This window comes from Neofelis nebulosa, chromosome 10, assembly GCF_028018385.1.
Source record: "Neofelis nebulosa isolate mNeoNeb1 chromosome 10, mNeoNeb1.pri, whole genome shotgun sequence".
NCBI classification, from domain to species: domain Eukaryota; kingdom Metazoa; phylum Chordata; class Mammalia; order Carnivora; family Felidae; genus Neofelis; species Neofelis nebulosa.
The window spans coordinates 101,366,961-101,380,191 of record NC_080791.1 but is presented as its reverse complement, the minus strand read 5'-3'; the positions used below and the strand labels follow the sequence as shown (position 1 = coordinate 101,380,191).

At 38.4% G+C, this 13,231-nt stretch overlaps 2 protein-coding genes across 2 annotated transcripts; one reads left to right on the top strand and one right to left on the bottom strand.

Annotated features, from left to right (window-relative positions):
• Positions 1 to 399: 399 nt before the first annotated feature.
• Positions 400 to 10,429, top strand: LOC131488830 (olfactory receptor 5T17-like). The gene is given in 3 exon segments (XM_058690675.1): positions 400 to 1,305; positions 10,224 to 10,377; positions 10,380 to 10,429. Coding segments are annotated over 3 exon segments (1,110 nt in total).
• On the bottom strand, positions 7,984 to 8,991 carry LOC131488473 (olfactory receptor 5T1-like). Its single transcript, XM_058690366.1, has one exon. It carries the CDS (start codon positions 8,974 to 8,976, stop codon positions 7,984 to 7,986), a length of 993 nt encoding a protein of 330 aa, XP_058546349.1. The 5' UTR covers positions 8,977 to 8,991.
• Positions 10,430 to 13,231: the final 2,802 nt, after the last annotated feature.

The window sequence follows — 13,231 nt, the reverse complement described above, 5'->3', positions numbered from 1 at the left end:
ATCATGATGTTTTTAAGATTCAAATATGCCTGCTTATTAATCATTGTGAATTTTAAGATTATGTGATATGAATATAAGACCGCAAAGAATTTAACTGAAAATGAATTAGACAGTAAACCATTTCAATCAACAGAATATTTTTCACTTGATAAATGCACTCAATGACTGAATATAATCATTTCGTCCTTTTATTTAACAGCAAAATGCAACCACTTGGGAACAATATCATTATCACCGCCTATTTTGTCACTGCCAAGGAAACCTTTATACCCTGCTAAGAAACAAATATGAGAATATGATTGGGTGGACTCTATTTTCACAAGATATTGCCTTTAGTACCTACAAATAGAAAGTGGGATGTCAGGGTTCCCATCAGATTTAAATTTACACAGCATTCAGATGGAAAATGTGACCAAAGTCACCATGTTTATATTGACGGGTTTCACAGATGATTTTGAGGTGCAAATCTTCCTCTTTTTACTATTTCTAGCAATCTACCTTTTTACTCTGGTAGGAAATTTGGGACTAGTTATATTAGTCATTGGGGATTCTCGGCTACACAACCCCATGTACTACTTTCTGAGCGTATTGTCTTTCCTGGATGCCTGTTATTCTTCAGTTGTCACCCCAAAAATGTTGGTCAATTTCCTCGCAGAGAATAAAGCCATTTCCTATGTTGGATGTGCAGCGCAGATGCTTCTCTTTGTTACTTTTGGGACCACAGAATGCTTTCTCTTGGCTGCAATGGCATATGACCGCTATGTCGCCATCTACAACCCTCTCCTGTACTCAGTGAGCATGTCACCCAGAGTCTATGTGCCGCTCATCGTTGCTTCCTACGTGGGTGGCATTTTGCATGCTTCTGTACACACCGTGGCCACATTCAGCCTGTCCTTCTGCGCATCCAACGAAATTAGACATGTCTTTTGTGACATCCCTCCTCTCCTCGCCATTTCTTGTTCGGACACTCACACAAACCAGCTCCTGCTCTCCTACCTTGTGGGCTCCATTGAGATCGTCACTATCCTGACAGTTCTGATCTCCTATGGTTTCGTTCTGTTGGCCATTCGGAAGATTCATTCTGCCGCAGGGAGGCGGAAAGTCTTTTCTACATGTGGCTCTCACCTAACTGGAGTGTCAATATATCACGGAACCATCCTCTTCACGTACGTGAGACCAAGTTCCAGCTATGCTCTGGACCATGACATGATAGCCTCAACATTTTACACGATTGTGATTCCCATGCTGAATCCCATCATCTACAGTTTAAGGAACAAAGATGTAAAAGAAGCGATGAAAAAATTGGTAAAAATTGGTTCCTGAGTAAAATACATTTTCAACACTGAGTTTCATACCAGTCCAAGTCTCTTTGTTCAGAAACTAAAGAAAATGTCTTGATTGCAGTAACAGTGCTTGTATATCCTAGAATATTTTCCAACAAAGCATTTATCAGCCTTCGAACACAGCATTTTACAAATATAGATATTTTTTATCATCTGTTTACTTTTATTGTGTTCAAATGGATTCATATTAAATATTAATTGATGTAATGTATTGTTGTCTGTCATTGCGGAATGTGATTTGCACTCACTACTACTATGGCTTATGTTCTCGGGATCCTATGGATTAGAACACATTCACACTGCTGATTGTCTTTAGCACTCATTATGAGGTTACTTCTCCATTCTGGAGTCCTGTGAAGACCTTCTTAATGTTACTTCATTTGCCTTATTTTTTTTTTATTTTAAAAAAATTTTTTTATTAATTTTTTTTAATGTTTATTTATTTTTGAGACAGAGAGAGACAGAGCATGAATGGGGGATGGTCAGAGAGAGAGGGAGACACAGAATCTGAAACAGGCTCCAGGCTCTGAGCTGTCAGCACTGGGCCCAACTCGGGGCTCGAACTCATGGACCGCGAGATCATGACCTGAGCTGAAGTCAGACGCTTAACCGACTGAGCCACCCAGGCGCCCCCATTTGCCTTATTTAGGAGTAAGATCCATCCAGGCTTATTGCCATGGCATTTCCACTGTTTGGCTCAACATTATATATCTTTATTCCATTATGAGAATCTTTTCTTATTACTGTCCAGTCATAGAACAGTAACATTTATTGATAGTGTATTTATTTATTTATTTTTTTAAATTTTTTTTTTCAACGTTTATTCATTTTTGGGACAGAGAGAGACAGAGCATGAACAGGGGAGGGGCAGAGAGAGAGGGAGACACAGAATCGGAAACAGGCTCCAGGCTCTGAGCCATCAGCCCAGAGCCTGACGCGGGGCTCGAACTCATGGACCGCGAGATCGTGACCTGGCTGAAGTCGGACGCCCAACCGACTGCGCCACCCAGGCGCCTGTATTTATTTTTTAAAAATTTTTTTTAATGTTTATTTTTGAGACAGAGGGAGACAGAGTGCGAGTGGGCGAGGGGCAGAGAGAGAGGCAGACACAGAATCTGAAACAGGCCCCAGGGTCTGAGCTGTCATCCCAGAGCCCGATGCGGGGCTCAAACCCACGAGCCGTGAGATCATGACCTGGGCAGAAGTCAGACGCTTAACCGACTAAGCCACCCAGGCACCCCCTATTGATGGTGTATTTAAGTGTCGTGAAAGACAAATAGAAATAGAGCTGAGAGAAAAGCAACAACTGTTGAAATATATAAATATATGTATATATAATATGTATGTGTGTACCTTATATCTACATTATATACATACATGATATATAAACATATTATACATACATACATCATATATGCATTTATGTATGTATATATGGTTTGTGTGAGTGTCAGAACAAAAAATGGCAAGTAGTGGGGTGCCTGGGTGGCTCAGTTGGTTAAGCATCTGACTTTTGATTTCAGCTCAGGTCGTAATCTCACAGTTCGTGAGTTCGAGGCCTGCATCAAGCTCTGTGCTGACAGCTCAGAGCCTGGAGCCTGTTTCAGAATCTATGTCTCCCTCTCTTTCTTCCCCTCTCCTACTCATTCTCTCTCTCTCTCTCTCTCTCTCGAAAATAAACATTAAAAACATCTAAAAAATAATTTAAAAAAGGCAAGTAGTGGAGGGATGCCACAAAAGACATGTATAATTTCATTGGATGCATGGAAGGACAGGCTGAATGTCGTCACTGTGTGTACAAAAGCATGCACAATGCCACCCACATAGGAAGAAACACTGAGTGTGTTACATAGACTCTGGGTGACATGCTCACTGAGTACAAGAGAGGGTTGTAGATTGCTATATAGCAATCGTATGGTTTCTTGGTTGAGACAGTTAGAGTTGCTCCCACTTGGCTTTTTCCATCATGATAACCCTAACTCCACATGTCAGGGAACCAATGTGGGGATTCTTCCAGGGGCTCAGTTGTTTTATTCTAATTACACATTCTGGAACTGGAGAAATAACCAGAGGATGGGTCAGGGACACACTGGCCTCACTGCAACATCGGCCAGAAGTAAAACTCCATTGATCACCTGACTTCCACAAGCCCCTCCCCTGACTCTTGGATCACAAAAACACACACACACAGTGATATTTTGGGTCTTCTGGAATTATCATCATGAGTTCAGAACTAGTATCCAGTAGTTCCCAAAGACCTGGTTATTTCTTTTTTACTAACGCACAGTTACCCTGAGAAATGTCCAAAGTCCCTTTGGCAAAGGCTTGGAGAAAGATTGATAGTTTAAATTTTTTGGTAATATGCAAGGTTCATCCCTCAAGGGTACCTGACTTCCCTTCACTAAAGAGGTTCTAGGGCTAAAAGCTTCCTCAGTTCACACTGATTGCTGAGCTCCCACAATGACAGTTTTTATGATTCAAGTTAGACTTTTGTTCACTTAACCTGCTTATACAGATCAAGTCAGAATTTAGTGTTTTCATCTGTTTCACTTCTAGAAATACCATGATCAACTTGTCATCGCCTTGCTTATAAATGAGCAAGGCTATTCTGATCGCTGCTTTGAGTCCACCGTTCTAGGGGGTAACCACATCCTTCTGTCCTTGCAGGTGGATGCCTCCACTTGGACTCTACCTCTCCAGAGTGAATGTTATCTATGCAAATGGTTATGTAGCAATACCTATCCCAAACGGGAAACTTCTCATACAGGAGATGCAACGAGAGAAATGGAACGAAGCCTGCTAACTTTAGGAAAACTTTATACGCCTGTATTGTTTTCAAGTAAGAAAACTTTAATTAAGACATAAAGACTTAGGGGCACCTGGGTGGCTCAGTCCGCTAAGCATCAGACTTTTGCTCAGGTCATGATCTCACATTTTGCAAGTTTGTACCTCAGGTCAGGCTCTGTGATGACAGCTCAGAGCCTGGAGCCTGCTTCAGATTCTGTGTTTCCCTCTCTCTCTGCCGCTCCCCGCTCATGCTCGGTCTCTCTCTCTCTCTCGAAAATAAACAAACATTCAAATTTTTTTTAAAACGTACATAAAGACTTTAAACCTTCAATAAGGTTATTTTTGTAGGTAAGTATGTAGAAAAGCTTTGTGATAATTGTTTTTACAAGTGTAGTGCAGCATTTATGAAAACTTCCATACATTAGTGATGACTAAGACTTGAATAAAAAAAGTTTCTCAAAATCTCATTCTATTTAGAAATGAAGGACAAATGTAAAAAAAAAAAAACTCTCAATGTGTTCATTTAAGCATTTTTGTATGTTACTAAACTATCCTTAAGTCAAAAGAAATGGGAAAAAGTCAGAAATACTGATTATGAAAACATGAAGTGCTGAAATATGCGTGATTCCACTGACATAATATTCACTGGAAAATTTGTACCCAAATGAGAAAGCTAGAAAAAAATAGCAAAGTGATCAAGAGAGAGAGGATAGATTTTAAAGGAAAAATGTAAATTAGAAAATCTAAGGCAGTACCTAATAACACTCTTTTTTCACATGCATCCCTTCATTGAGTTAAATAAAATCTTTTTGACAATTTCTTATATACACAATTTGTTCATTTAAGGAATGTTGATTGAGCCACAATATGTGTGAGATAAAATTCCAGACACATATGTCTGGAAAATAGATCAGACAATAAGTCAAATATAAATTAAATGCATGTTATATGAAATTGTGATAAGTGAAAGGAGTGTATTTAAGAAGGAAAGAATATGAGGATATTCAAAGGAAGTAAATTCTAATCATAATGTAGTCAATGAACTCCTCACTAAGAATAGGCATTTAAAAACAGGAGTTATGTGAATGACAGCCCAGAAAACCTTGCAAACAGAAGGAAAATAATGCAGAAAAATTGTTGGGGCAAATATATTGTGGTAAAAGATTATCTATATTTATACAGTTAAGGTGTTATTTATACTTAATGATCCCACTTTAGGGAAATATCCTTAAGTGGTACTCTGTGTTCTAAGGAGATCATCTTGTTGGAACCAAAGGGATTCAACACTTAAAATAATAATAATAATAATAATAATAATAATAATAGGGGCTCCGGCTTGGCTCAGTTAAGTGTCTGCTTCTTGATTTTGGCTCAGGTAACGATCTCATGGTTTGTGAGTTCAAGCCCTGCTTGTGGCTCTGCACTGACATTGTGGGGCCTGCTTTGGGATTCTCTGTCTCCCTCTCTGCCCCTCCCCAGTCTCTCTCTCTCCCTCTCTCAAAATAAATAAAAAAATAATAGTGATGATGATGATGATGATAATGAAATGTAAGAGGGAAGGATGGAGGGGCACCAGGGGGGCTCAGTCAGTTAAGCACCTGACTCTTGGTCTCAGCTCAGGTTGCGATCTCACAGTTTGTAGGTTAGGGCCCTGTGTGGAACTCAGAACTGATGCGTGGGCCCTGCTTGGGATTCCGTCTCCCTCTCTCTCTGCCCTCCCTTGCTTGCTCACTCTCTCTCTCTCTTTCAAAATCAGTAAAAATAAAAATTTAAAAAAAAAAAAAGGAAAGAAGGATTGAAAAACACAACCACTTACAATTAATTAACTTTGAAGGACACATGTCCTTGCAATTAAAATGAGGTCTGTTGGAAACAGGGCTAAACATGAGTATAGTTGGGATGGTTCTTTAAAAAAAAAATTAATGCTTCTTAGTTTTGATAGAAAGAGAGAGAGAGAGATCGATCACTAGCTGGGGAGGGACAGAGAGAGAGAGGGAGACACAGAATCTGAAGCAGCTCTAAGCTGTCAGCACAGAGCCCGATGGGGTGCTCGAACTCACAGACCATGAGATCCTGACCTGAGCTGAAGTCGGTCGCTTAACCAACTGAGCCACCAGGCACCCCTATGCCTTGGTTCTTGGGTCTGGGCACCGAGGAGTAGTGGCGTCTGTAAGACCATAACAAGGTGGTAGTGGTCAGAAGAAAAGAGAGCCAAAGCTGAGTCTATACCAGGTTAGTAGGAAAGCCCATAAAGTTGGGCTGCAGCTTAGCTCAGCTTCCGCCAGCCAGCTGTAACTCACTCTCTGAATTGTGCTTGTTTTTTGTTGTTCTTGAGTTTAAGTATAATCTTGATCAGTGCTAACGTTGGTATTCTGCATTCTGTATTCTGTGAGGAAGAAAAATGGATTTAATGTCCATGCTCTGAATGAAATAACGAAAAGAGGAGAGACGTACTCTCACAAGCAGCGTGGTAGTGACACCAGGGATTTAAATATATTATCTATGGTCCCTGCTGTCAGTGCATGGATTTAAGGATGGAGCGGAGTGGGGCGCCTGGGTGGCGCAGTCGGTTGAGCGTCCGACTTCAGCCAGGTCACGATCTCGCGGTCCGGGAGTTCGAGCCCCGCGTCGGGCTCTGGGCTGATGGCTCGGAGCCTGGAGCCTGTTTCCAATTCTGTGTCTCCCTCTCTCTCTGACCCTCCCCCGTTCATGCTCTGTCTCTCTCTGTCCCAAAAAATAAATAAAAAACGTTGAAAAAAAAATTTAAAAAAAAGGATGGAGCGGAGTTATTTTATCAGGAGTCAGATATTTTATCAGGAGTCAGTGACTCAATGGAAGTGGACTGGGATTATGTGAACTTGGCTTTTTTTCCCCAGTGACGTGGTATTTGCTCAAGCTATTCAGATATGATCTTCAAGTTATGTATAATTGCAACTATGGGAGAATATCCAGTTTGACTCATATGAGGATGAAAGGTAATACTACACATTTTAAAGTAAAGATCACATACATATGTGACTCTGTATTTATAAATATACTTACGAATAATAAATATATGTATGTGTCTATATGCAAATATATCTATATGTAATGAATATATGCATGTGTGCACATGTACATGCATGCACACCCACATATATATATGTGTATATATATGTGTATATATACATGTGTATGTGTATTGGTGTATATACATATATACATATATATATATATATGTATATATGTATATACACACCAATATTCATATGTTGAAAATCTAACTCCCCATACCTCAGAATATGAGTATATTTGACAATAAAGCCTTTGAGGACATAATTAACTTAAAATGAGGTCGTTAGAGTGGACCCTAATCCAAGATCACTGGTATCACAAAAAGAGATCAGAACGCAGAAACACAGAGAGGAACGACCATGTGGAGACAGAAAGAGAAGACTGCCATCTACAAGTGAAGGAGAGAGGACTAGGAAGAAATTCACTCCGTTTCACCTTCAGACTTACAGATTCTATAACGGTGAGCAATAGATTGCTGCTGTGAAAGCCACCAGTCTGTGGCACTTTGTTATGGCAGCCTGAGCAAGTTAATACAATCAGCCTCAGCATAGATGCATATGTATTTACACATGTGTGTATAAATGCATGTGTGCACCTGTGTGTATTTCCGGATGAATTAAGGAAGAAGCAAAAGAATGACAGATTTTCTACGTATGTGAAAAATGTACAGGTGGAGATGTGATCACAATCTTTAAAAATATATAGCAAGAAGAGAAAGACACAAATAAACTAAAGCAAAACATTTCTATTTTAATATTGAGATGATCAATAGCATTCATAATTTTTCTCAATTTAACGGTCAATGTGAAAAGTAGACTTTATTGATATACCAATTTTTACCAAACAGATTTTTCATCGCTTCTTTTACATCTTTGTTCCTTAAACTGTAGATGATGGGATTCAGCATGGGAATCACAATCGTGTAAAATGTTGAGGCTATCATGTCATGGTCCAGAGCATAGCTGGAACTTGGTCTCACGTACGTGAAGAGGATGGTTCCGTGATATATTGACACTCCAGTTAGGTGAGAGCCACATGTAGAAAAGACTTTCCGCCTCCCTGCAGCAGAATGAATCTTCCGAATGGCCAACAGAACGAAACCATAGGAGATCAGAACTGTCAGGATAGTGACGATCTCAATGGAGCCCACAAGGTAGGAGAGCAGGAGCTGGTTTGTGTGAGTGTCCGAACAAGAAATGGCGAGGAGAGGAGGGATGTCACAAAAGACATGTCTAATTTCGTTGGATGCGCAGAAGGACAGGCTGAATGTGGCCACGGTGTGTACAGAAGCATGCAAAATGCCACCCACGTAGGAAGCAACGATGAGCGGCACATAGACTCTGGGTGACATGCTCACTGAGTACAGGAGAGGGTTGTAGATGGCGACATAGCGGTCATATGCCATTGCAGCCAAGAGAAAGCATTCTGTGGTCCCAAAAGTAACAAAGAGAAGCATCTGCGCTGCACATCCAACATAGGAAATGGCTTTATTCTCTGCGAGGAAATTGACCAACATTTTTGGGGTGACAACTGAAGAATAACAGGCATCCAGGAAAGACAATACGCTCAGAAAGTAGTACATGGGGTTGTGTAGCCGAGAATCCCCAATGACTAATATAACTAGTCCCAAATTTCCTACCAGAGTAAAAAGGTAGATTGCTAGAAATAGTAAAAAGAGGAAGATTTGCACCTCAAAATCATCTGTGAAACCCGTCAATATAAACGTAGTGAACTCAGTTACATTTTTCAACTTAATTGTGTATAAATCTAAATCCAATGTCAACCCTGGCATTTTATTGTTTATTTGCAGGTTTTAAAGGAGATATTTTTGAAAATAGAACCCACTTTATGTATTCTCATGTTTGTTTCTTAGAAGGACATGTTGAAATCCTTGTCAGTGAAGGAAAAGGCAGTGATGAAGAAGTTGTGTCCCAGAGGATACATTATCCTGCGTAAATAAAGAAATTATTTTATTAAGTTGTTGGCTAAATTTTTCATGTTAAACAAATTATGCCAATTATTGGGTTAATTTCCAGTTGTTTTCTGTTAAATTTTCTCCCACCTTGCTTCATATTGCATCATCTGAAAATCCTCAAATATGAATGAATATAGAAATTTAAAAATCTGAAAATATTATAATAAAAATTACATACCTGTTACTAGTCCTAGATTTTGTAAAATGTGTGTGAAATTCCTTTTGTGTGTGTGTGTGTGTGTGTGTGTGTGTGTATCCAGTTGTTAAAATGGGACCAACTACATGTGTATCCCTGGGATGCATTTAAATGAGAAATACAGTGTGAAAATTATTTAAATTCAAAATATTCACAAATGAGTACAATATAGGATGTTAGATTTAGATATTAGCCCTTGTCATACAGGGCAGCCCTCTCTGACCATCACAATACTCTATGGTGTCAGGCATCTTGGAAATTCATTGCTATCATTGCATTGTACTTTGGTCATGTCAGTAAAATGATAGTACGTCTACTTACATCCCCCTGATGATTTTGTCCATAATAATTTTTTTCCTTATCTAGCTCATTTCATCTTAGGAGATAGAGATTAGATAGACAAAAATACAAACTCTCAATTTTAACAAAATAGACCAATCTGGAAGACTAATTTTTTCAATTCTTCACCTGTAATACAGTTGGAAAACATACACAGGGCACATCTATGAGAACAATGTCATAAATGCTAAGCTTGAGAAGGACAGCAATGATAGGTGCAACCACATGATATTAAGTGGCTACTGAGGGTTAAAAATTGTGTGTACATTATCTTGTCATCTGCATAGCAACCTGCAAACTAAATAATTTAGCATCCTTTTATAGATGAGAAAACTGAGAAACAGCCTGACCTATAACCAGGCCCTGGTCATACCGATAGTTAGAAGCAAAGACAGGATTGAAGACCAGGTTTCTCTGTCCCACACTTGCAGCTGCGTCTAGCGGGAGCATGAAGGACACCATGAATTCCATTTGGGGGCATCTTTGAAGTGGTCGAGTAGACACCATGAACAAAGCTCACCCTCCCGAGTTGAAAAAAAAAATTATGGACAAGAAACTGTCATTGAAATCAAATGGCAGACATGTCCAAGGACTATTGCAGGGGTTCAATCCCTTTATGAATTTTGTGATAGATCGAAGTGTGCAAATGGCAACTAGTGGGCAACAGAGCAGTATTGGAATGGTGGTATACAAGGAAATAGCATCATCATGTTAGAAGCTTTGGAACGAATATAAACAACGTGTGTGTTCATCAGAAGAAATCAAAATGGCTTCCACATGTCCCCTCTCCATAACACCTGTTTTACTACAATATAAAAATCAGGTTATGTGCATTTTCATATTGAACCTTTTGTTAAATAAACTTTTGTAATGATGAAGAAATAAGCTACGGGCAGTTGACTATGTTGCAATTCATTTTGATATGCCATAATTCTGGAAAGGTTGTCTTCTGGAAACAATACAAAATAACATCCTCGTGTGTTTGAATTCTTTTATAAAGCCATCAAGTTTAAGCAGACCATGACTTAAAAAAAAAGAAAATAAAACTGAAGTGGCTTCTTCAGCAAGCAGCTAACCAGTAAAACAAATTTAAAATTCATTTATGTGTTTGCATTAGAAAAACAAATTATGATCTTCAACTGGCATGTATCTGATGATTGGTTGATAGTTAATTTGCTCTCTATTTAATAATTTTCCTAAATTTGTAATACATCCCTTTATTTCAACTACCTTTATTCCAGCTGTTACATTCCATCAAGAAAGTGAAATAAGGGGCGCCTGGGTGGCGCAGTCGGTTAAGCGTCCGACTTCAGCCAGGTCACGATCTCGCGGTCCGTGAGTTCGAGCCCCGCGTCAGGCTCTGGGCTGATGGCTCGGAGCCTGGAGCCTGTTTCCGACTCTGTGTCTCCCTCTCTCTCTGCCCCTCCCCCGTTCATGCTCTGTCTCTCTCTCTGTCCCAAAAATAAATAAAAAACGTTGAAAAAAAAAAAAATTTAAAAAAATTAAAAAAAAAAAAAAAAAAGAAAGTGAAATAAAATGTCTAATTTCCAAATCTGTTGACCTAAACATGCAAGGAGTCTTTCCTATTATCCTTGTAATGTTCCCTGGAATTTCCTTGTTCAATTTTAATTTAATTCTCGGTTAACTAGAAATTTCCATCTCAGATTTAAATATTATAATGTGGAATCTAGTTTGAGATTCAAGGTTATGACTTCTGAAGAATTCTGTAAGTAATAAGAAACACTTTCCTCTTACCTGTGGAAATGAACTGCTCATTGAGTTAACATACCCTATGCTCACTGATCATTTGGAGTTTTATAGCAGACTTTCAAGCTCTTCTTGATGTCCACAGGGATGCTCCAAGGAGAAAATAGGGTAATTATCTTCTGGGACGGAAAAGTCAGATAATTTCATGTGTTTCTTTCATAGTAAATGAGTGGCTCTGGAACCATGAGCTACATGATAAAAATGATCACATGAATACACTTTGGCCTCTGGTATAAAATAGCCCTCAGGGCAGAGCAATACATAGGGCTGGAAAACAATCTAAGGCTACAGGACACAATCCTGGCTCAGATACTAAATAAATATACGCCATTGGGGGGCGCCTGGGTGGCGCAGTCGGTTAAGCGTCCGACTTCAGCCAGGTCATGATCTCGCGGTCTGTGAGTTCGAGCCCCGCGTCAGGCTCTGGGCTGATGGCTCGGAGCCTGTTTCCGATTCTGTGTCTCCCTCTCTCTCTGCCCCTCCCCCCGTTCATGCTCTGTCTCTCTCTGTCCCAAAAATAAATAAAAAACGTTAAAAAAAAAAAAATATACGCCATTGGGTTTATGACTTAAATTCTCTAAAACCCAGTTCTTTCTTCCTGAGAACATAACCTGTTTACTTGTCTCAAAATAAGGTATGACAAACTTCATAATCATTTAATAAAGATTACTATATTTATTTAACTTTTAAAGTGGCATGAAAAATACTTGAAGCTCACTGAGAATTTAATAGGGAGAAAATATATGAATACATAAACAGGAAGTATTGAAAGCAGAGATGGGACACTATATAGATAAATTTAATATTCTATGCAATAAACAAAATATGAGAGATCTGGCAGAGATAAAGGTCAAACTTTTTGTGTCGGTCAGGGTCTTGTCTTGGAAATCTTGTATACTCATCTATAAACTAGTTCATGGCTATGTACTTAAATAAATTATTCAAAATGTGTTTAAAATACATAGGTGCCTGAGCTCAACACCTGGGGAGACTAAATTAATAGATAGGGAATGTTGGTCATGGGATTTGAATTTAAGAACAAAAGAATGAAAGAAAAAAAGGGATAAAGCAGATACTGATCTATTAATTAAATGTAATTGCAAATTATCTACATATTCAATGCAGCCTGAGTTAAAACTAAGAAAAGCATTTTTGTAGAAATTAACAAAGGAATTCCACAATTCTACAATATAGAATATTTCTATTGCCCATAATGTGGTTATTGTTACACAGTTGTGTGTGTCTATTCAAATTCATGTAACTGGCACATATAAATGGCAGATTTTCTGTATTTTATTAAAATGCAATAACTCTGTCCTTGAAAAAAACTAGCTATTACATAAATTAGTCTCTGTTTCATACTATGGTTATCTTTACATGGGAGAGAGCGACTGGAAGACTACAGGAGGTTCCCTGGGTTCTGGAAATGTTCTTTTTCTTGGGCTTGTTTATAAGGGTATGTTCAATTTAAAAATTCATCGAACTATACACTTGAGATGTATGTACTTTTCTATGTGTACATTTTTTCAATAAAATTAAAAAGGAAACTAAATATTTTATTGTAACTTTTCCAAAGAAATGTCATAAACCCTTATTTCTTAAAAATTCTATATCTCTCATTTTATTGATATACTCATTGAGATAGTTATAAATTTTTTATGTCAATTTTATATTTGTATGAGTCATATTTCTATTGTTTTTTTAAATTATATCTTAGTACTTTTAGATCTGTCATTTTCTATCAAATTCTTAATTCTCTTAATTATTTAC